Source organism: Gadus macrocephalus, chromosome 5, assembly GCF_031168955.1.
Source record: "Gadus macrocephalus chromosome 5, ASM3116895v1".
In the NCBI taxonomy this organism is placed as follows: domain Eukaryota; kingdom Metazoa; phylum Chordata; class Actinopteri; order Gadiformes; family Gadidae; genus Gadus; species Gadus macrocephalus.
The window spans coordinates 8,636,539-8,660,859 of NC_082386.1; the positions used below are offsets into that span (position 1 = coordinate 8,636,539).

At 51.2% G+C, this 24,321-nt stretch overlaps 1 protein-coding gene across 1 annotated transcript in view; it reads right to left on the reverse strand.

Annotated features, from left to right (window-relative positions):
• tiam2a (TIAM Rac1 associated GEF 2a) overlaps positions 1–24,321 on the reverse strand; it is a 54,672-nt gene that overhangs the window by 1,986 nt on the left and 28,365 nt on the right. The window contains exons 13-26 of the mRNA XM_060052030.1: positions 24,196–24,285; positions 23,433–23,660; positions 21,764–21,831; positions 9,824–10,045; positions 8,388–8,456; positions 7,176–7,301; positions 6,150–6,258; positions 3,069–3,248; positions 2,597–2,715; positions 1,788–1,896; positions 1,396–1,454; positions 1,189–1,291; positions 667–760; positions 190–344 (exon numbers count right to left, since the gene is read on the reverse strand). Of these exons, the coding sequence (XP_059908013.1) occupies positions 190–344; positions 667–760; positions 1,189–1,291; positions 1,396–1,454; positions 1,788–1,896; positions 2,597–2,715; positions 3,069–3,248; positions 6,150–6,258; positions 7,176–7,301; positions 8,388–8,456; positions 9,824–10,045; positions 21,764–21,831; positions 23,433–23,660; positions 24,196–24,285 (1,731 nt within the window). The remainder of the gene's footprint in view (positions 1–189; positions 345–666; positions 761–1,188; positions 1,292–1,395; positions 1,455–1,787; positions 1,897–2,596; positions 2,716–3,068; positions 3,249–6,149; positions 6,259–7,175; positions 7,302–8,387; positions 8,457–9,823; positions 10,046–21,763; positions 21,832–23,432; positions 23,661–24,195; positions 24,286–24,321) is intronic.

Here is a 24,321-nt window from a genome sequence, read left to right on the forward strand (position 1 = left end):
CGTTATGTCAAGGCTTTCGCCGAGGCTGAATTCAGAGTAGTCGTCAAATCTCTGTCGTACTCCGAACCCGGCAAACTGATAACAATCCAAGGACGTCTCAGCCTTTCCATGAATAAATATGAAGCGGTCACAGTGCGGACCGTGCTCCAGCGCTGACGGGCGTGGTGGGCGTCGGCCGGTCAGCCTCACCTATGCGGGCGGAGGACGGCAGGGTGCCTCGTAGCGGCGCCAGGCGCTCTCTGCAGCCTCGGTCGGGCGCCGCGTCGCCCTTGGTGCCCCGCCTCACGTTCTCCCTCAGGATGGAGCGCATCACCTTCACCACGTTGGCCTTGTACTCGGGCACGCTGCAGGGACCGGGCGCAGGGAGACGTTAGGCAAACTGGACTCATATCATGCGAGTTGATACCCGCTATGTTTGCAATGACGCACATAATCTGCTTTGATTTTCTTTCAGAATCCCCCGCAGAATGTGAGATATTTCTCAAGATGCAGATTAACCAGAATTGAGGCCAAGTCTGTATACGGCCAATTATTGTCCTCACCGTGTGTGAATCACCCTGGGGCTCAGGGCATTACCACCACCATTCTATTCAGGCTTAAACTCAAGCAGCCGCTGTTGTGGAAACGAAGAACACGCAACCCAATGTGTACTGATCCCGAACTGACCTGCTGCATAGCTGGAAGATGGTCTCTGGCCTCCCCTCCACCTCGGACCGGGTGTGGATCAGCTCCCAGATGCAGCTGCTCTCGGTGCCCGCGCCTGAGAGGGTCCGAGGAATGGCCCGGAAGACAAAGGCTTGCAATCAGAGAGACTAATGCATTTACTGTTTGGAAAATTACAGAGAGCAGGGAAGACGGACGTGGAGCGAGGCATGGGGATGAAGTAGTAAATGGCTGGCTGAGCGGCTCCAGTGTAGAACAAAGACTTAATTGGTGTATTTTGTACCAGACTTTTTCTTTTTTGGAGGAGCTAGCATTGACATTTATTGTTTTGTTCTATTCATGGGGAGTGCAGAGGAGTATGATTAGCCTTTGTAGAGACAAAGATTTGTGAAAGGATTGGCTCCAGTGGGCGAGGAACTGCCTAGTGGGGAACCTTGTGAGAGCGCCACTGGGTGAATGTTTAACCCCTCACGGCCCCTGGTTAACCCAGGCGAGGCCAGTGGGCGGTGGGGGCCCCGTGTTTACCTGCAGTGTTCCCCAGGCGGACCTGCAGGGCCGACAGCGGGATGAGCCAGCGGAACTTGAAGGGGTCCGTGTCGCCCTGGGAGGTCGAGGAACGCGAGGTGGTCTGTTTGGGTCACACACAAAAGGTAAGGGGATGTGTACTGGAAACCGGCAGCGTCGGGCAAATGAGGAAGTAGAAAGGGTACAAGTTTAGGAAAACATTCTTACCATTTTCTTCTTTAGCTTGTAGTGCTCCCTGTAGACCAGTATCACCGCCTTCTTGAACACTGATGAGAGAAAACACGCAGACATCGTTGGACTTTGAACCCTCCTCGGTACGGACCCACTGGTGCCCTCTCCCCCGAGACGCAGTTCAGATTCCAAAGCTCAAAGATTCATAGCGTCTGTGCTGCAACTTTTCCATAAAAAGAGCATATCGGCCCATTGATCTCACTGTAATGACTTGCATGGGCACTCCCCCAAACAGATCACATTAATGACTTGAATTCTGCATCGTTCTTAAACCAACAATGCGTGTGGAATACAAAAACCCATGTATTTCTTTTCATTTTCTTCCCCCTTTGGAAGAGAACAACAAGGACTGCAGAGCGGTGACTCACCAAACACGGTCATCTCTGGGTCCTTTCTCATGCGTCCCAGGGAGGGGTGAGGGTTCAGCCAGACCGCCGGGGAATGCATGAGAAACTCTCCCATGGAGATCTCCGTGACCTGGGAGCAGGAGACAGAAGCCGCCGCCGGGGGGGGGGGGGGCAGAGAGGCAGACTTTAGGGGCTGTGAGATACATATTAAGTGCTTGCGCGTCTGCGAACGGAGCTCCTCAGATACGACGCGCTTATGTCGATCACGCCACTCGCATGCTGATTTTCAGAGTCAGACTTCTATCCGGTGGCCTTAAGCCTGAGCCGGGCTGAGTGCTGCGAATGCTGATATTATGTCGAATTCCAAACGCAATTTAGCCGACGCTTGGAATATTAATGCAGCCGGTGGCCGACGGCGGAATACTGGATGGCTTGGCACCCTGGGGCGAAATGGTGTCCGGGCCAGTAAGTAAATAGCGTGAAAACAGAATCTGAAGATGTGCCACGGGCGCGCTTGGTAGTTTCCCCGTGACTCAGACAGGGCTGATGGCCACTTAATGTGCCGCGCATTCACTAAAGCTAAACTGTAAATCTGTCACACAACATGCGCACTGTGACAAAGCATAAAGTGTTTACTCCCGTCTCGGCATCCCCCCCCCCCCCCCCCCCACTCCAATCTTAATCACTTAAGTAAAAGGCTGACGTTCCACCATTACTGATTTCATTTAAGTACGTGCGGATCAAGGTTGACGAGTTAAGAGTCCTCCTATATATTAAAGTGCCCTTCCCATCCACTTAAGGGAGGCTGGTCATGGTCATGCTCCCTCTACCTCTTTGTTGTGGCCCGTCTGCTCAGCGACCAGCTGGTCGAAGACGGCGCCGTAGTCTTCGTAGAGCTTCTGCATGTCGTTGATGTGGCTGGCCACCTTCTCCATGGCCTTCAGGGCCTCTGTGTGTGTGGAGGTGAGCAGAGAGAGAGCACGGGGGTAAGTTCCCTTCGGTGTACTAAAAACAGGGTGTATAAATACACATGCACACATTCTTCCATGTCTCCCTTCCCCCAAGGGTTTACATTGTTGCTGGACTGAATCAGAGGAACGAATGACGATGACAACTTGGCCGGCGTCTAATCTGGTTTTCTAGATCTGAAGGTCATGCTGGCCAAATCTGATTCTGTGAATCCGAGCCAGGACCTCATTGTGTCCCACGGAGATCAGAAGAGGAAGGTCACTTTGAAACTGTGTAAAGCAGCAGCTTTATCTCTTGTGTGCGTGGGCGCGGGCGTGTGGGCGTGTGGCCTACCGTTGAGGTGGTAGTGCTCCTCACTCTCAACGTCTGTGAGTGAGACCAGCTCCCGGAGCAGCAGCGGGTACTTGAGGACCCTTTGGACGGGCTTGATCAGGTACGACTCCAGGGTGGAAGAATGCTGCTTGGTGGGGTTCCTGGCATCCAGGAACTCTTTGAAGGCCCGGTCCGTCTTCACTGAAGAGAAAAAAGAAAAAACAGACAAAGGACGATCAGATTCATGAAATTGCACATCATTGTTGGCTTGAGCCATCATTTGTATTTGTTCAATCACATTCCCAGCCGACGAGCTTTGATGTTCATATATGTATGGTTTGGTCAATCCAATGGAAGCTACGAGCACTTCAGCCAAGCATGATCACTGCAGCACCCAGGCTAAGAAACGGCAGAGAGACACAGGCTTGCTCTGGGCGAGGTTGTTGTTGTATTTTAACGGGCCACGCCACCACCCAAAAATAACACCCAACCACTTGCCACTATCTTGGAATCCCAATTGTGTCGAGACGGTTGTCATCCGTTTTCATGGTGCCAAAGGGGAGCACCGCGTTTCTGCCAGACTGTGCGTGTCAACATGTTAAGGCAGTGCCAGAATCGGTGGTGTTACAACGACACAGGCTGCAGCCCTGGGACGGGTGGGCGACAGCCAGGGCTCCCGGCTTTAAGAAAAGGTCAAGCACCAGACTGAATAAATGCTAGATGATGCAGCTCTCACACAAGACGGTCGTGAATACTTTGGAGAGAGAGAGATAGAGAGAGAGAGAGGTGGCGAGAGAGGTTTTCTCCGAAGCGACGCAGCCGTTCCCTCCCGTTTTCCGGCGCACAGTCGGGGAGGGGATCGGAGGGGGGGGGCCCATTAAAGTATTAATTATAGCACTCAGCGCAACAGACAGGCAGCCGCATCGACACCTCGGTGAGTAATTGGCAGGCAATTAACAAGTCGACAAGTAAACAGAAAAGTCGGGCGAACCCCGAAACGGCAGCGCGTCAGAGCAGATGCGAGCCAGTGGAGGGAGGGGGGAGGGGAGAGGGACGGACTGGTGCGATGATGGGCTTGGCGTATAATTACTCGAAGGGTTTAGTCAAACGCCCACGCTTTCTTCCCCCTGTCCTTGGCTCAGCTGGTTCTGGATGGGGCTGTAGAGTTCGCTGCTGCTGCTGCTGCTGCTGCTTTGGGGTCCTGCTGCGCTAAGCATATACCCACTCAGAGGATCGCGCGAGTGAGTGTGTGTGTGTGTGTGTGTACTCTGTTACCCAGGTCTGTTTTTAGCCCCACCTTGCAATTAGTAGGACGTATTATGTTCCCGGGCTTGCTGCCTTGTAGCAGAGACTGCACTGGCGTCGTTCTGTGGCTTTGGTCCAGTTTTGTGTAAATGTTTGGGTTCCAAAGAAACTAGGGCTAATTTTGTGTGTGGCGACTCGCGAACAATGCAATGTTGTAAGTGCCCCGCTTGTCATGTTATCCCGCTGATGTTTTGTTATTTTGCTTTGCCAAAATGCTCCACAGAGACACCGGAATTCTATATCAATCCCAGCTTTGTATTATTTTGCTATACCCTTTGCTTATCTCTTCTATTAGTATCACAACAATGTTTTCAAGTTCACAGTTTCAAGCGATCTAATGGCAAAGATTGACCATCCTTCTCACAATATCGCAATGTCCATCTCATTCTACACTCTCCTATTCAGCACTCTGAATTCAACTGCAAATATTCGCGAGCAGGCGATTTATCCAACACCATCTATCTAATGTGCTCCATCAAACTTGCTTATCGTTGACAGCACAACATTCAATTATTCAAAACCCTGATTTGTGTTTTGGGAATAAGCTGAGGAGAAGGGATGGAAATAAATTAGGCTGGAAGGGGATTTTAATTAAAGACGGTTTCTATGATGTCTGACAAAGATAAATCATGTTGGTCAGAATAGAGGGGGGAGGGGGACAACGACGACCATGTTGACCAAATTGGCAGATTACCAAAATATTTGATAATCCCTTGAGATGAATATCCCCCCAACCCAATCATCTGACACCTCCATCCCTCTCTGGGACCATCCCATCACCCTTCCCCCATAATCATTTTCCCAAAGCACATGAGAGCATTTCCTCCAAGGAAAACCAGTCTCCCTATCCCTCCTCTCTCTGGCAGTATTCCCAAACACAAGTAACGTGTCAACACATTTTTATGCAAGGCATCTGTGTTTGTTACAAAAAGTCCTAGAATTGTTTTAATTTTTACAATAGTTTTGAAATTATTTGAAACCAGCCAACAGGAGGATCTCCAGCCAGTTGCAGTCTCCATTTTCTGCTCAACAGACACAGACACCATTATCCAGTAGGCTGGATAATGGAAGGCCTTTTCAACGTCGTAACAAGCAGAGATAAACTAGGTCCACCACTGATGGCTATCTAAAGATAGAGAGGTAGATGGCGCTACATGGAGCACCATCTAAGGCATGTTTCTCCTTTCAGAGACTGTTTTTTGTGAGTCAAATAACAGATAGATCTAGCACCTAGAAGAATGAACTGAACAATGTTAGCCTGGACAAACCATACGAATATCACTATTTCAATATATATATTTATTATATACTTATTTATTTCATAATCTTTTGGGTGCATAGCAAATTAATATACATTTGTGGGGGTGGGCATAGCAGAACAGATGTTCAATAAACATTGACGGGGTGCATGCAAGGCATGACCACTCCCCCTCTATAAACTCAAATCACTTGATGTGTTCCCAGATCATAGAAAAGTAAGTGTGTCTGCCTCGCAAATGTGAAACTCATTTTTAGTTTCACTCGAACATAAATAGCCCCGTTGTACTTGCCTCTCCATAAACCGTACTCGGGGGTCATTTGCTCGTTTGCATAATGGATATTCTCCCCTATAGAGCTGCGGGGACTGAGCCTGGGGGCACAGCATCCAGCTCTAGCGAACCGCCTGTGATGCAACGCAGCCGCAAGGGCACCACATTTGTCCAACTCGGGGGCGGGAAAAGTTTGGACGTGACTTCACCGTGCATGCGTATCCCTCACCGGGTTCTAATGGATGAAATGTGTGTATAGATAACATACCTCTTTCAAGAACCTTCTGGACCTTGATGTGGTTGGCACAGAAGCCGCTGTAGAGCTTGAAGTGGTCGGCGTAGTAGAGGAAGGAGGCGCCCAGGGAGAACAGCAGCCTCTGGTAAACAAGGGGAGAGTGGAGAGATGAGTATCAACAATCACGCCAGGACAGAGGCGGCGGGGAAGGGGCAGGAGGTTGTGGCTGTGCTTGGAGCGATGGAGAGAGCGCAAACATGTGAAATCGTGACTCGGCCACTCGGGTCACTCCCTGTGGAGACACCCTCCCCCCTTCCCCCATGTCCTTTTTATCCCCCCCTCTCTTGATCTCACTCTTGTTTTCTCTACATCTCCCTCTACCCCTCTCGCTCGCCCTCTCTCTCCCCCTACACCTCCTTCTATCCCATCTCTCCCTCTCTCTTCCCCTTCCCTCCCCACACCTCTTTCTATCCCCTCTCTCTCCCTCTGCCTCAGAGTTCACAGGCTTCCACCAGCGGTGCGATGGATGCAGCCTTTCCCCTGATCAATAGAGCCCACATCTCCTCGCGCCAGGAGTATCAATCACAATAACATGACCCTGTCATGCTTCTTCAATTATGAATGCCTTTCATGACTTCAAAAGAGGGCGCCGCCGCTGCCTAGAAAGATATCTCAACCATGGAACTGCCACCACCGTGTTTGTGTCTTTGTGTGTGTCTTTGTGTGTGGTCTGCTGCTAAGGTGCGGGCGTTCTCAGCCCGCTCCTGTAATGTTGTTTTGTTTGTGCCGACGCGGGGTGTGGATGACTAATGAATGCAATAGATTGCGGTGGGTCAGAGTAATGCCCAATAAACCAACGGCTGCAGCATAATGCCTCCGTCTGTGTCTTTGTTTTTCGGTTGACGATACATGGATGTGATGGTGACGGGTGTGCTGATATACATCTTGATGTTTAGACAATATGGTTGGGGTGTGTGTGTGTGTGTGTGTGTGTGTGTGTGTGTGTGTGTGTGTGTGTGTGTGTGTGTGTGTGTGTGTGTGTGTTCGCCCTGAGCTCACCTTGAACTGAGCGGGGGTCTCCAGGGTACTGAAGTCGGGCGAGGAGGCGATCTTCTCCTCGAGGGTCTGCAGGAAGACCCTCTGGAAGTCCAGCATCTCGGGAAGGCTGCCAAACAGGCTCTCCATCTGCCAGACCACAGGGTTCAGAGCTGGGTGTTAAAAGGGTGTGCGTGTGTTTGTGTGTGGTTAGGGGGGGGGGGGCGGGGGGGGGGGGGGGGGGGGGGGGGTGAGAGGTTTAAGACAGAAGTGACGGCTGAGGAGAAATATGGGTCGTCTGGAAGGAGACTGAGTACAATGTGATGGAGCAGCAGGCTTGGGGTCTCATGAGGGAGAGTGATTCATAACAGTCAGAGTTAGAAATATTCACTCTGATGGCTCGCCTGCTGATAAATGCACTCGGGGAATAAGGCAGCAATCGCCAGACACACACACGCGCACACGCACGCGAACGCGAACACGCACACGCACACACACCTATCATTAAAATCCATTTGCGGCCGCCCTGTCCTTGTCCACTTTGTGGGCTGTACATGTCTTTGTGTCCCATAATGGTCTTTTAATTTGCCCGAGTGCTCAGCATACAATCGACTCGCTGGCGCAGGCAGGAGGGACGTCCTGTGTTTGAGGTCGTGCTCGCCGCACCGTCGCACGCCCGAGGGAGAGAGAGGAGGAGGGGGAGGGGGAGGAGGAGGGGGAGGGGGAGGAGGAAGGGCGAAGGGCAGGGGGAGGAAATACCAATGACCTCCGCCAAGGTCGTTGGTATTTCAGAAGCACCGTCTATGGCCAGAGTCTCGTTATAAACCCAATGAAATGGCCCAGTTTTTCTGTGCGTTAATCCTGGGAAACGAAGTGTCGATCAATGTAGGGGAACGGGTCGTGTTCAATCACAATCACAGTGAAATCCACAGCGGTTAACGGTGTCCTGGAGCGAGGCATCTTATTGGCTCATTCCTCTGGGAGGCTGCCGGTCAGCATGAGGGGGGGAGGGGGGGTGGAAGGGCAGCAGTAATGAGGTAGATATGGTGGCCCGGTCAGGTCAATCTCATCACCACCCCCTCGTACCTCCCTTCCTACTCCTCGGGTAACGCACACTATGAATCCCACATCATCAACTCCACTCTCACCCCCCACCTGACACAGATACCGTAACACACACACACACACACACACACACACACACACACACACACACGCACGCACGTATACACATACCTCATCCAGTGTGAGGAAGGTTTCATCCTGCAGGGGCTTCAGGTAGATGTCAAACAGGCAAGCCAGGTCCTACAGACAGACAGAAAGACAGAGATACAGACACCAAAAGAAGGTCAGTGATGAGAAGTCAAACATCGATGCCAGACAACATCGTCCTTCTCCGCTCCAAGCCTTTTAAACTCCCCTGTGATCTTTCTGCGGCTCCACCTCCCATTTACCCCCCTCTCCACCAACCTTTCATATCCCCTCCTCCCATCTCTCCATCTCTCTCTCTCTGCCCATCTTCTCCCCTACCTCTCCCTCCCACTCCGTCTCCCAGCTACCGGCCTTCCATTCAGTCACGTCTTTCCCTTCCTTCCATTGCTGCCGCAGCAGTGCCTCGCCAACGGCATATTCACTCATTAGGTTGATTTATGGCACCCGCCCCCACCCACTCACCCACCCACCCACCCACCCAAACTCTCCCCGTCCCAGGTGCTGTGGCACGTCCTAATTGTTAAACCCCCCCCCCCCCAAGTAGCAGTAGAAAGAGCCGGAGCAAGGCATTCTGGGAAGAGCCCTTTTTTTCCCGTTGGCCTAGAAGTAGTTATGGTGATGGAGGCGCGGGCGGGAGTGGAAAATGATGAACTGGAGAATAGTGAGATGTTAACAAAGAGAATAAGAAGGGAGGTAGGGGGGGTGGTGTGTGTGTGTGTGTGTGTGGAGGAGCAGCATGCGTGGGAGAGGAACAAAAGAGGAAGGAAAGAAAAAGCTGGAGGAAGCCCGCCTGGGGGTAATCAGAAGGCTCTGAAAGGTGTAGAGAGGGCTAGAGTGGAGAGCAGCTCTTTGGGACGTGGGACGTGGGACGCCAGGGTAGGAGGAGAGGGAAAGAGCAGGGGTCGCCACGGCAACCCCCCTTCACCGGTGAGGAAGGAGGGGTGGATCGCCGATGACGGGGCTCGGCGAGCGCCGTGTCAGTCTCTTTGAGGCTGCCAGCGAGAAGCAGCAGTCACCCCGCCGCCCTCTATTCATGGCGAGTTTCACCCTCGCTCTCCCACTCTTTAGCGGCCTCGATCGCCCTCCGTCTCGTTGCCTCGCTCCGTCCTCGTCACTCAGCCGCCGCTATTGGTTTATGAAGCTCTGACGGCCGGCTGGTGCTCCGCTGTCTCTGGATGTTTACGCCGCTGAACGGCGGCTTTATTGCTGAAGGAAAAAAACGCTAAAAAAGGATCTCAGGGCAGCGCTTTACGGCATTCCAAAAGCACTAGCATGCCTGCAGGGCACATCAACGACTCAGCGCTTTGTTTGACTCCAGAGTCTTTGTTTGACTCCAGAGTCCCCTGAACACGTTTGATGCACACCGCCGAGAGGGTCGTCTTGAGTTTCAGGGCTTAAAGGTCCCTTTGCCTTAAAAACCCCTGCCTGTCCCGCCGTAGCCCTAAAAGACGAGTGCTCACCTTCACGTAGGACTTCTCCGTGTCCACCAGCTCCTGGACCACCTTGCACAGTCTCTCCGTGGGGCTCATGTGCCTCTGGCAGGGTCTGAGCAGCGTCGCGGCGGGGGCGGCTTCTGCGCCGGGGGCCCGACTGGAGCCCTGGTTGGACGCCGCCGCCGCGCCCTTGGCCCCCGAGACAGGTCCGTCCTGGAAGGACTGGTAGAGAGTGCACACCGTGTCACGCTCTGCCCAGAGAGAGAGAGAGAGAGAGAGAGAGAGAGAGAGAGAGAGAGAGAGAGAGAGAGAGAGAGAGAGAGAGAGAGAGAGAGAGAGAGAACGAGTGATGAGTTGTCTGGAAGTCTGTCATTTGGAATGTTTTCATGCACCATCGTTTCAGGTATCGCCCATCACACAACGGGTGATGGGCGATAGGGGCAGATGCCCACTTCGTTACAACACATTGTCTTTGAACGATTATGCAGCTTAAAACAAAATCGGCACTTTCCGGCATGCTCTAAAGAGTGCTCTGAAACAGGAGGTGAGCGAGAGGGTAGGGTAGGGGACGATGAGCATTGCATCCACAGGGGGGTGAGATCACTCCCCCCCCCTGGAGATCTCACACACCCACACGCTCCTCCAGAGCAGGCTACAATAAGGGGACGTGCATTGTTGCGTCCAGTGACTTTACAGTCAGTTGATGCGACAGAAGTCCTTAAAAGATCAAAATTACACAAGTTAACTGTCAGGCAGATGCTCGGGAGAGAAAAAACGATTAAATAGACTGCACTCTTCAGCACATTCCCCCAGTGGTGAACCTAATTTAGATTCAGCCACTGTTCTCTACAGAACAATACTGTATGTAATTCGGCATCCATGCAGCAATAACAGAGAAGAAAAATGCTCAAAAACAATGGGATGCTGGTGCCGCAGCATTGTGTAGATGTGCCCATGACGTGCTATAAGCTAACCCGCATCACAGCCAGCTTTATGCATAAGTCTCCTGGGGGGGGGGGGGGGGCGGGGGGGTTGGAGGAATATCCTAGAAGGTTGAGCCAGCATTAGCCGCGCGGTTAATTATTTCTCACGGATTCGTGACGGACAGTTATGCCGATTTACGTCCCATCAGTTCCAGGGGATTTGCCACGCGAGGGGTCGTTGAATACATATCTCCACTCCGAGTCGGGTCGGCGCTGGCGTTCCCGCTCCACCGCCCGAGACTGGGGTCTGAAACACCCCGTACTCCTGCGCACGTTGCGCTTCCTATGTGGCTGCTGCTCCCCGGACAAGGTCAGCCTGGTGTCTTTATGGGAAGCAAATCATGATTCATAACGGCGGACTAGCCCCCTGGGGTTGGGAAATTAGCTCTTTGGCTAGCAGCACAATGGTGGCTGTGTGCGGTGGTGGACGAGGTTATAATATCGGCTCTAGCGTCTGTGCCTCTGTGATTTATAGTTGCAGTTTGCCCTAATTGGCTATAATACCGGTATTAATGTTTGATGACACCACAAAGACTTCATTGTGAACATTCAGAGTATTCTAGCCGCAATACAAACTGTACATAAGGACACACATGAATCAGAATTAGCCTCAACAGGCTGCAGCAACACGAGGGTCCGTTCTCAGACACATCAGGTGTTTGGCTGTGGGCTCATCCTTGGTCTGCTGTCTGTCTGTCTGTCTGTCCGTCTGTGATGTATTGGGGCCGCTACGCTCCGAGGCCAGTCACTCTCGCTGGCTGTAGCGTCGGCTGACAGACCGAAGCGCCGCGTTGGCATGGCAACGCAGCAGCACAGTGAGAGCACTGCAAGCGCGCAGGGCGGCGGGGTCAGCAGTATCGGACGGCTCCCTCAAACACTGTGTGTGTGTGTGTGTGTGTGTGTGTGTGTGTGTGTGTGTGTGTGTGTGTGTGTGTGTGTGTTGAAATGCTGCATTAGCAAGAACCAAAGTGAGGCCTGTCACTAAAGAGAAGAGAAGAACACTCACGCAAAGATCAATATACCCCTTCACTCCCACACTAGCACATCCACACACACACACACACACCAATCTGCTGATGTTAATCTAGTCTGTCTCAGTATGTACACCCTGATCCTATGAGACTCTGCTGCCCACAACCCCACACTGACAATAATATAAGAGCGACAATAACAAACCAACGATGAGACAGCCATGACAGTGTGGCCGTTACGTCCTTCAGACTACTGATACACTGATGTTATTGTGTTTTGTTTCCATAAGTGTGTGTGTGTGTGTGTGTGTCTCCTCGGCAGGCTCCTTCAAGCGATCTGGCGCCCACCACCCGGCTCGTACTCTGGGGCTCTCTGAATGTGGCCCGATAATTACACGGAGACCAAACATCTCCCAGCACTCTCTGGCTGGGAACACACACACACACACACACACACACCACACACCACACACCACACACACACACACACACACACACACACACACACACACACACACACACACACACACACACACACACACACACACACACAGCTCTAGATTGCATCTGCAGCCTGACCGGGACACAGTCTGCGAGAGTTAGAGGATATAGAGGTGACAGATTTATCATAGAGCCAGCCAGCTCCTTCACATGGATGTTGAGAAGGTGGAGGGCAGCCTTGAATATACAAACACGTTTCACAAGCAAAGATTCACAGCATGGTGAATCCCCCCCCCCTGCCCTCGTGTGCGCGTGCGTGTGTGTGTGTGCACATGCGTGCGTGTCACCATGTAATGTTGTCGAAAGCCACAGATTCAGCAGAAGGACGGGCTCAACAAACAATACACACGTGCTGGAATGCATGCGTTGGGAACCCGCACGCGGTGCACACAACCACTGTACGGCGTTCACTGAAACCCCCTGCCCCCCGCCAGAGGCAGACTGCTGGTCACACAGGGACATTTCCATTCAGGTCCTGAAAGCAGGTACCTGCAATGAAGCGTGACTGTGAGCAGTCAGCATAGAGACAGGCACAATGTGAGAGAGAGAGAGAGAGAGAGAGAGAGAGAGAGAGGAGAGAGAGAGAGAGAGAGAGAGAGAGAGAGAGAGAGAGAGAGAGAGGAGAGAGAGAGAGAGAGAGAGAGAGAGAGAGAGAGAGAGAGAGAGAGAGAGAGAGCGAGAGAGAGACGCATGGAGGCAGGCAGGCAGACACTGTGTCGTGACTCAGGATTCACTATCGCCTCACAACAACAACACCACCACCAAGGCAGGATGAAAGACAGACCAAATAGCCAATTGATTGAGAGAGGAGCGAGGAGAGGTGGGACTGAGCCCTGGCCCCAGAGGGAGACTGGGGGTGGCGGGGGAGTTTGGGAAAGAGGAGTGTAGAGATAGCGATGAAAAATCCACACCAAGTCGATTTTTTGCAATAATTTTGCTTTTAGCCCAAGTCACCCACTGTGATTAAAACGACCATACACGCTTTGTCACTAAAGAGTATGTATAAGTATAAACGATCAGTACCAAGGAGAGACTAGTGTGAGATTTGAACCAAGATGCCGGTTTCTGTTAACGCTCATCTCTCTCACTCGCTCACTTTCTCGCTCTGATAAATGTCATTACCTTGCAAATAGTATTTAACAGGTGTGACATTTAAAGAACAACATTTTGTACACTTCTGATTGAGAGGAAGATAAAGTGAAAAAGAAAGTTGCATTACAAAGTTTGGTGTTTAGCGTGCACACGGCACATTTTCTGCCGAGCTACAGTCGACCTAGCTGGCCGGTCAACAACATAGCTAGTTTCTCTTAAAGCGCACAGAATACACTTTTAATTCCCCCCATTACCAACAGTGGCTATCATCTGCATAACTGCTCTCCATCTCCCTGTATGAATAACTGTACTCTATTTTCCGCCTTCCACCCAAAAACTCGCCACGAAATATAGTCCCTGTCATAAGTGGCAATACTCACAACAGAAAGATGGAGTGCCATTCAAAACGCACTTAAACCTCAATCCTCTGTAGTGTGAGTCCACACACACACACACACACACACACACACACACACACACACACACACACACACACACACACACACACACACACACACACACACACACACACACACACACACACACACACACACACACTTTGATCATCACCAAAAAAAGCCGCGGCGGGGGTATAAAAGCGGAGAGAGGATATAGCGGTCGCCATGGGTTACCATGAAGAGCAGCCGGTAGAGGAGCCTCCAGGCGGCCGTGGCGTGGCGACGAGTCCGTCGCGCCAAGGAGCAGCCCTTCCTGCGCACCCTGATCGCCCTCCCCGCGGGCATGACACCACACACACACACACACTCACACACACACTCACACACCCCTGGCTAGTTTACTTCCTCCGTCCACTCTCCGGTCGTCACTCACACTGAGGTCCACATCCTGATGGCCGGTCCTCCCCCTACTTCCCCTCTGCTCTCTCTCACACACACACACACACACACCCACACACACACACCTGGTGTATCTCACACAGAGCCCAGCATGGACTGTGCCCCCCCTCCCCCTCCCTTTAGAGCGCAGTGTCAGAGAAACCCACGCCACCCCCACAGCACCTTCAGCAAAGAGAAGATTCAGTAGTTGGCTGGTGATTGGGAATCAATAATCACTCGCAGAGAAAGAAAGAGGTGATGGGGGGGGGGGGGGGGGATTGGGGACAATATATACTCTCCTCCTCTTTTCCTCTACTCTCGGCTCGTCTCCTTTGGTCTATCTCCCAAGCCGCCCATCCATGTTCCCCTCGCCTAATCCTCCTCTTCTTCTTCTTCTTTCTTCCCTGTCTTGCATCTCCTGCTGCCTCTCCTCTCCCTCTCTCTCTCATCCGTCCCCGTTACCCTGCCGTACGTTTCCACAGCACACAGGGGTCTGTATGGGCAGGCCGTGCTGAATAGCAGCAGCACAATGTGGACTGTTCTGGCTTGTTTATGCAACGCCCTCACTACCACTAGCACCCACCTACACCCCACCCACCACCACCACCACCACCAACCACCACCACCACCACCACCACCACCACCACCACCACCACTCCCACCCTCGCTCCAGATAAACAGCCAGGAATGGCTGACTGCGGTAAAGTGAGGATCCGTCGATGCGCTGTTGATGACCAAACAGGAATTCACGTCCCCGGCCTTGTTCAGGAACGAAGTGAGAGAAATAAGGCTCTTGTTGTTTTGCATTGGGAGGTGTTTGTTTGTGGTTTTTTTTGTAGTAAAAAAAAAAAAGGCTATTATTTTTTTGAACCTGGGAGGCTACAGACATTGGGAGTCGATCAAAGTACCTTCAGGCTCAGAATCAACCTCGGCATCCTGGACTGTCTAAATGCCTTGCAGCCACATCTGATCCAATGTCTAAAAAGGAGGCCGGGTAGGGAGTCGAGTCCGCAGTCACTTTCATAGCATTAGTCTGATTAAATACAGATTACCAGGCCTTGGTTTAGCAGGTAAGCAGCAGGTGGATACACTCTGGCGGTCCCTGATTGGACTACACTGCCTGGGGGAGCGTGTGGTCAGGCGTGCGCGTTTGTGTGCATCCATGTGTGTGTGTGTGTGAGAGAACGAGAGAGAGAGAGAGAGAGAGAGAGGCCTTGGCAAAGACAAGACAGTCGAATTAAGAGGCGGTGCGTTGATGCCAGCACTGCTAACTTGCAGCAGGAGGCCGGCTCTCTCTCTCCCTCTCTCTCTCTCGCTCTCTCCCTTCAGGCTTATTATGTGCTCCGCGATAATGTGCCGCGTTCACAACATGTCACAGCAGTCCCTTATATTACCTCCCCTCACCTGCATAATGAAGCCATTTACCAGATCACAGACTCTCACAGGGGCCGCTGTGAGGACCACAACAACACACAGCATCCGTTGTAGTGTTTTGAATTCAGTTTGGGTTTTGTTTCCTCTGAGCATCTCTGCTTCCAACCGCAGCGCAATAAATCACACGTCTAGCGCGGGGGAGGGGGGGAGCTTTATAATAAAAAAGAGGAGAAAAAAAACACGACAAGTTCTGTCTGTTCTCTCACTGTATCACCGGCGGTTTCCCAGACAAAACGCTGATCCAATCAAAGTGGAAGCCTCGTCGCCTCCCACTGTACAACCGCAATGAAAGCCGACACGAACTAAACAAACAGGGAGAGCGACGCGGAGAATGAAATGAAGGAAAAGTGCAGGTGAGGAGAGGGAGAGCGGTGGGGGGGGGGGGGGATATGAAGCACAGGCACATCCATGCGGGGATGGCTTCACGCATTCCTTCACACGGGAGAGAGCCTCGATGTGTCAGAGAGAGAAACAGAAAGGCAGAGAGCACCAGAGAGAAAGAGGGAACAAGAGAGAGAAAGCGAACAAGAGAGGAAGAGAGCTAGAAAAAGAGAGAGCAAAAGCTAGAGAGAATAATAAAGAGAGAGACAGACAAGGAGAATGAGAGACAGACAGGGATAGAGAGAACAAGACAGACAGGGAGAGAGGAAAGAAAGACGGGGAGAAGGGGAGAGACAGACAGACAAGGAGAGAGGGAGAGACAGACAGCGAGAGAGAGGGAGAGGGATATAGAGACAGAGACAGCAGGAGGCCTGTGAGGTAGGCGAGTGATTCATTCGGCCAGTTAGGCTACCGTGGTGCCAGGCACTGCCATCCTCTTCTCAAGCTCAATAAACCCAGAGGCATGCCGATAAATCACACACACACACACACACACACACACACACACACACACACACACACACCCACATACACACATACACACTTTGGGAGGGACGGAGGAGAGGATGAAAGAAAAATGGGGCAGGGGGGTGAGGGGACCAGAAGTGTGGGAGGCGGCCACACCCTCCCCAAGCCTGGTTTATAATTCATCATAAACAAATATTACCCCAGAGAGTCTTGGAAGTATATGTGTGTAAATAATGAAGCAGCATAAAAAAGAAAACGTGATATAGATAGAGTCCCCCTGGGATATTCAGAGACCCCACCCCCCCCACACCGACACACTGTGTCATTGCCACTACAAAGAGCTAAAGAATATGCAGGCCATTTTATTCTAGCACACACACACACGTGGCCAGGAGAGAATGCCCGCAGCTAACTGAAAAGACAAAATGATATGCATGATAATGGTGCATTATTACACCGGTACAACCCATGAACCTCGTGCAGACACAAAATACATTCCATGTCATACGAAACCAAAACAAAAAGCAGGGGTGATTAAGCAGCCAGCTTATATCAGTTGGCGCAGGGGGGGAACAAGGTCCCCCCATCTCCCCTGCTTATATTGGATCCTCGCCACACTGTGTGTGGGGAGCGCTTTAAAGCGACTCTGCAGAGCTGTTCTAATCAGCCACTGCTCAGATTAAACACTGTAATCGACCCTAATAACGCGCTGGCTGCCAGGACCCACGTCCCGGATTGAAATAAAGTATGCCGGTTACAGCGTGTTGCTGATCAACTCCCCATCCATCCCTCCCCCTGTAACACGGCCCTACTCTGAACCAGGGCCGGTACACCGATGTTGGTACGGGGGACGGATGGCCCCGAGAACTTATTTGCATACTCAACGGCTGCACTGCTGCATGAATTCCACTGGCAATCGTCCAAAACGACTACTTCATCAGGGTGCTGGATAAATATGCCAGAGACGGAGCTAAGCGATGCAGTGAAATCGTTGAATTTAGATTAGATTGTCTCGAATGACTAATATCTATAGATCGCGGTATAACAGTGCAAAACCCCTTTTCTAAGGGTTTCCCTCAAGCTCAGACATTACATCCAACTACAGGTCACCAGTGGACCACTACACCACAAAATGTATGCAGCCACAAACAACGCAGCATATAAAGCTCCTTTATAAAAGAACAGCGATGGGGCGACAAATCTAAAGATGCATCGCAAAAGTAGGAATTCAAATGACACGGCCGTCTCAACCATCGGACTCCCAACACAACACCAATCTTACAGAATGAAAGCAGGTCGACACCTCAGCCCTCCGACGCCCAGAGAGCCTCCTCCTGGAGCCCATAGTTACCCTGTGGTCGTCCCCGGCCCCGGCGTGCGTCCCGCAGGTCAGGCAGGCGGCCATGTCCTGCACCATGCCGGCTAGCTTGTCCTTCAGCAGCCTGCGTTGGGCCAGCGGCGCCCGGGCCAAGAAGAGACCCCCCTCCCCGGCCGCCTCGCCGCCGCCGCCGCCTTCGGGGGGCCGCCCTGACCAGCGCACGGCTACCAGGGAGCGGGGGGCCCGCACTGGGGACCGGCCCCGCGTAAAGAGCTCCGTCACAGCGCTGAGGCACACGCGAGGTCCCGGGGGCTCTTGGTCACCGTTCGGATCCGGACGGGTTACACCCGTGGCGTCAGAGCGGGTGTTGGAGGGGGCGTCGGGCGGCTTCCTGTGCACCATGGCGTGCTGGTTTGGGTCATGCCGTGTCCGGGCGTCCCCGGGGGCCGCGCATTATCCCTCTGCTCTGGTGTACACCGGCCCTCTTGTTTACAGCCAGACGGACTGAGTCAGGGGCCGGCTAGCGCTAGCATTAACAGCATTAAGCTCAGATGATTAGTCTGCTTAGGGCCATATGGCGACTGACTGGCTTAGTCATGAAACAAACACCCACACACAAACAGTAGGATAGAGTGCATGTGTGAACTGGAGGGAGAGATTGTCAGTTTTGTGTCGCAGGAGTCCATAACTTCAGGGACGTCACCCTCACATAAACCCGGCATTGAGGTAGTAAGAGAGGTAGTAAGAGAAGACAGTCATGCACAATGTCGAGGGACATTTGATGGATCTTTTGAAGTTGTAAAAAACGAAAGAAAAAAAAGACCCTACTGAATATTTTAACTTGTCCCGTCGTCACACTGTCCCAGAAGTGTTAGACACACCTCAGACACCAAGGTTTTGGAGCGGCACTGTGCGTTATTCAGAAGACCCATTGAAGTGTATTTTAGAGGTATCATGCGAGTCTGTACCCATCTCGGAGACACGCGACAGGAAAAACACATCACCAGCAACTCGAACAAGTCAGTGTCCTTCTTCTGTTCTTGACAGGGACAGAGGAAGAAGGTCTCGGTCACGGTCATGCTCTTTAAACCGTTTCCATCACTCAGCTAAAAAGACCGGAATAGTTTGCAATCAGGGGCATAATGAGATCAATTAACCATTAACCCTCAGGAATCCCACTGATGTCATTTTGAGCCAGTTCTAATAATGACAGCAAATTAAAAACTGCACAGTAATGCTCCAAAGGACCATTAACATTCTCACATGGACACCATTCAGCTATGGCTACAACCAGGGTAGTGTGCTGATATGGGCCATCTGTGCAGGGCACGCACACTGCAAGTGTGTGCATGTGCACGTGTGCACGTGCACGTGTGCACGTGCACATCAGAGGCACTCCGTTGGAGGGGGGGCAAGTGATGGGATCGGACCAAGACAGATTTCCCCCAGCGCCCGTGTATGCAATCTGTCTACTTGAGGTGGTCTAGTGTGACTGTGTGCGTATGTGTGTTCAGGTGATTGTCTGTTTGTATGTGTGTGTACACTCGCTTGTGTGTTTATGTGTGTCCAGGTGATTGTGCGTGTTTACGCGCGTCCAGGTGATTGTGCTTGTGTGTGCGACGCACGCGTGTGTGCATGTGTGTGTGTCATTGATCTGCCAACCTCTTCTCCAAACAATAACAAACCGTAATCTAGTCTGTCCCTTTGGGAAGTCTGAGAGATTAGTCGGCCAGTGAACAATTCCAACAGCAGGATTATCATTGTTCAGAGAACAATAAATAACACATTTTCCCTATTACTTGACCAAAACAGCATTAGCACCTCCAATCAATGTAAAGTGACATTGACTCGAGGAATTAGGCAGATGCAGTGGTCTCCTTCTCAGAATCGATTCTTTGAGCCCGTAATGGTATTATAACACAGTGTTAATCTATTAGCATGCTGCGGTACAGCCAACATGCGTATTATTAAGCCAACCCGCACACTCATACAGTCTCATTCAATAGACCACTGGTGACGGCTGCTGTTAACTCTGCTTAGTAAGCAGCTCCACCCCCCTCTTTCATCTCTCTACCACAGGCGCCACACAAACACTCACACACACACACACACACACACACACACACACACACACACACACACACACACACACCTCTGGTAATAAGCACAAATTGGAATGCGCCGGACCAATTAATCAGCAGTAGGCAATGGCGACTGTTGTGTGAACAGCCTTGAAACCAGCCATTCTGTCCCCATCCGTCTCCATTGGCTGTGTGTCTGCGGTCGCTGCACCTTCTCGAGCCAAAGCGCACCATGCTTTACACTCGGCAACAACAACAACAACAGCAGTAGCAGCAGCGGAGAATTTTTCACTTTCCAACGATAAACCACATTACCTCCCTCCACGGTGACATCAGCAGTCTACATCAGGACACCCATGTCTCCCATTACTGCTTTATCATCTTTATTACGCATGATGCGTGTGCTTTTACAGGCTGTGATGGGAGCGATTGGCACATAAACCTTTCATCGCATTCTCTCTCATCAGCAAACACACATGGAAGAAACGGCATGGTCACCCGCACAGACACACACCACCTTTTTCCAACCTTGCGCACGCGCGCACACACACACACACACACACACACACACACACACACACACACACACACACACACACACACACACACACACACACACACACACAGCCTAGTAGAAGACGAGAGGCTGGGAGAGGAGCAGCAGTAGCCACGCTGCTGCTGCAGTGCAGATCACAGCACAGGGGGACTGAGTCACGGAGCTGAACAGACAAAAGGAGGGAGAGAGGGGGAGGGAGGAGGAGAGGCCGAGCCGATAGATAGAGAGAGATAGAAAGACATAGGCGAAGAGAGAGAAAGCGAGGATGGAGAGGTAAAGCTCCTTTATTCCTTCTTAATTCACCTGCCGGGCGACCCTCGGGTCAAACACTCAGCGGCTCCACCTCCAGACTTTAATACACTCTGTGACGGACAACATGGGCAGCCCTCAGACACACACACACACACACACACACACACACACACACACACACACACACACACACACACACACACACACACACACACACACACACACACACACACACACACACACACACACACACACACACCTAGAGGCAGATGATGGAGGCGATAGCATGTAGCATCCTCAAGCACTGCATGCGCATTTTGTTCATTAGCATAACACCGAGGCTCATGAACCCAGCGGGACACGAGCCTCTGGCTTTAAGGACTTCTATCCCGTTGTTATTTACTGCTCAGGAGGGGGAATACTCGTTTAACACTAAACGCACACGCTTTCACAAAGGTGGACGGCAGGCCTTTAGTGTAGATAAAGTGAAGTGTTTTTTTGCAGGGTTAGATTTAGGCCATTGGATCAGATGTAATTCGGACCAACTCAGGACGTGGGTCCAGCTCAGTGGAGCCGTGACTGTCCAGAGCAGAATAGCAGGAATGGGCCGTAAACACAGTACTAGTGTGTTTGTCAAGCTAATGATTCGTAAGGCTATTTTATTTACATTTCTTCCTCATGTCTGCGATTCAACTTGCAATGACAATCATATTACTGAGGCGACATCACACTAGCCACAAACTAACAGACACACGCAACAAACAATTCAAAGGCTACACAAAGAAAACAACATGCGTGACATCCAACGTTAATAAACTCTTCCTGATATTTTCATTGTTTACCTGACATTGTGTGTGTTTATGCATGCCTGTCTGTCTGTCTGTCTGTGTTTGTTTAAACCTGCTACCAGGAAGGGGCAGCTTGAAAGAGGCCTGCACATGACAGCTTTCCCAGCTGCTCTGCACGCACGCACACACACACACAGTGATGTATCGAGGACCCATGTGACTACTCTCTCTTGATGTCCAAGTAGTTAGTGATAATTCCCCCCCACACACACACACACCACACACACACACACCTTAACACCTTACCTTGCTGTGTTGAACAGGCCTGTGTCCGTTTTCCAGGCCCAGGGATTCACCACCATCACTCAGCACATCTGTGGTAGAGAGATAGAGAGAGAGGCGGTTTGAATTAAGAGGCGGTGTGAATTAAGGTTTCTGCATATGAACCCAGACCCTGCCGTGTGTTTGCGTGTGTCAGCATGTCTCCACCTGTCACTAATCAGCGTTTCTTATTGGCTTCACAGGGCAGCAACTCAAAAATGTCCGCTTCTTCTGTGTTTATTATCATTTCTTTCATCTTGCCTTCTCTGCAATTCCAACTACTCTCATTTTAAATATAAATCATAATTTACATCAGTTATTGAACAACTGAATGGGAGGTTTGGCTTGAAAATGTGTTTGTGATGATGAAAAACAAGGAGCACTAATGAAACAATGATGAAAGATGATTACTGAGATGTGAAACATTATTACATGAACAGAATTATGGATACGGCTGAATGACAATGGGTAGAAAGGAAATTGAAAATAAATATGTTTTATTATGTTATTATATAAATATAGATGTAACGATATAAAGATATAGACTGTAGATATATATAAATATAAATAAATGATCCCATTAAAAATTTCTTATGTTTCTTATTTCTTATTGCAGCAGAGTTTCAAAGTTATTTGCACGTGTTCTGTTTCAGGGTAAACTGATAATGCCTTCTTGCCTGCTGAAGAGCCCGCATGGGATAGTGCTCCCTCTAGAGGAAGAGGGGCAAACTTCAGGCGGCCTTTAGGGTTATCGTCATCGATTTCTTTAAACTTTAGTTCTCCCAACAAAACGTATCGCAGTGCAAAATGACGTCTTTGACACGTGCAATGAATGCGTGAATTATCGGACTGTTTCCATGTCATGTGTTGCGGAAGGAGGAAACAGATGCAGGAAATCTACTAGCTGAAGCTTAACGATGTGAAGTGAAATCGGTCATGTTTACTGAGTCTCTGAACAAACGCCTGGCATCAGACTATGAATATGTTTGTTTATATTCTGCAGAGACGCTTTTTATTTGAAGGTACTTGCCAGGGCACTGGCCTACCTTCAGAACCGGGGCCGGCTGACGTCAACGACCGGCGGCTCGGCTTGAACGGTGCAAAGAGGCTCCTCAACCACGTCGCCATCGCGGTTCTCTTCCTCCATTGTTCCATCTAGCTACGTCGGTGACCTTGCTTTTTTACCTCAAACCGGCAAATACAACCCCCGAAGCGAGCCAACACTGGACTGCAAATTGGCACCGCTAATGAGCCATGTCCGGCCAGAGCTGGCGTCTCTCTCTCCCCCCTCCATCTGATGCTGCTTTGGGGCAGCGGTGACACAGAGAGCTGTGACATGTCACCTCGACTGGGCTGTTTTTAACCGCTAATAAGGGGCTGTTTGTGTGACTCTATCCTTTCAGAGGAAGTGAAGAAGTCACACTTGACCTGATCCAAAAGCAGAGGACGCGTGCTGTTCCTCCTCGTCTAATGAAAAGAGATGTTTTTGAGGTCATTGTTTTTAAACAGTGAACGGGTTTTCCGTGATGCTGCATGCATGCATGCGTGCATGCATGCATGCATGCGTGCGTGTGCGTGTGCGTGTGTGTGTGTGTTTATGTGTGCTTGTGTGTGTGCAGGGTAAATCTATTGGAGATAAATCCCCACAACAGACCTGAGATTGACTTGGCCCGTTGGTGCTGGTGCGGGGTCGGCACCTCCAGTTTGGGCCGCGGGGGCGAGGAGGCGTCGTGAGGGGGGGCGGGGGGCTGTGTGGGCAGGACGTCCCGTCTCAGGCTCAGGCTGAGCTGCTGCTCTGCGAACAGCGTCTGGATCAGCACCAGGTCCAGACCCGACACGCAGCGACCGTTCAGCACCAGGATCTCATCGCCCGGCCGCAGACCTGGAGACACACACACGGATATGATATACAGTATATACACGACATCATCAAGAGGAGACCCGCTCCTCAATTCAGCATCAAGATCATTCCTAATCATATCTGCCCTACCGAGCACCCCTTAAACACATTTAGAGTGTGTGTGTGTGTGTGTGTGTGTGTGTGTGTGTGTGTGTGTGTGTGTGTGTGTGTGTGTGTGTGTGTGTGTGTGTGTGTGTGTGTGTGTGTGTGTGTGTGTGTGTGTGTGTGTGTATTGGACGGTTGACCATCGCTTGCGCTCTGCTAATTATTTCACAGTGTGGATAAACTCATCTTACGTTCATATCTACATCTACGTTCACACACATGCCCAGGGAAGGCCTGTTAAGCACTTGTGTATAAAGTCATTCCAATTAGTCTCCCCTTTGAAAGATACAAATATGAGCAGGCCACACACCCACACACACACACACACACACACACACACACACACTTTAGCAAGGCAAGTTGCTTGAAATCAAAGAGCCGGTCATGGAGGCATATCATTTTCGGACGGTACCCTTGTCGATGGCCAGTCCGTCAGGGAGCACCTCGTTCACGAAGATCCTGCTGTTCTTCTGCGCGTCGATGTGGCCCGTCACGGCGAAACCTGGTGGCCAGGAAGCAGACACAGACAGTCAGCCGG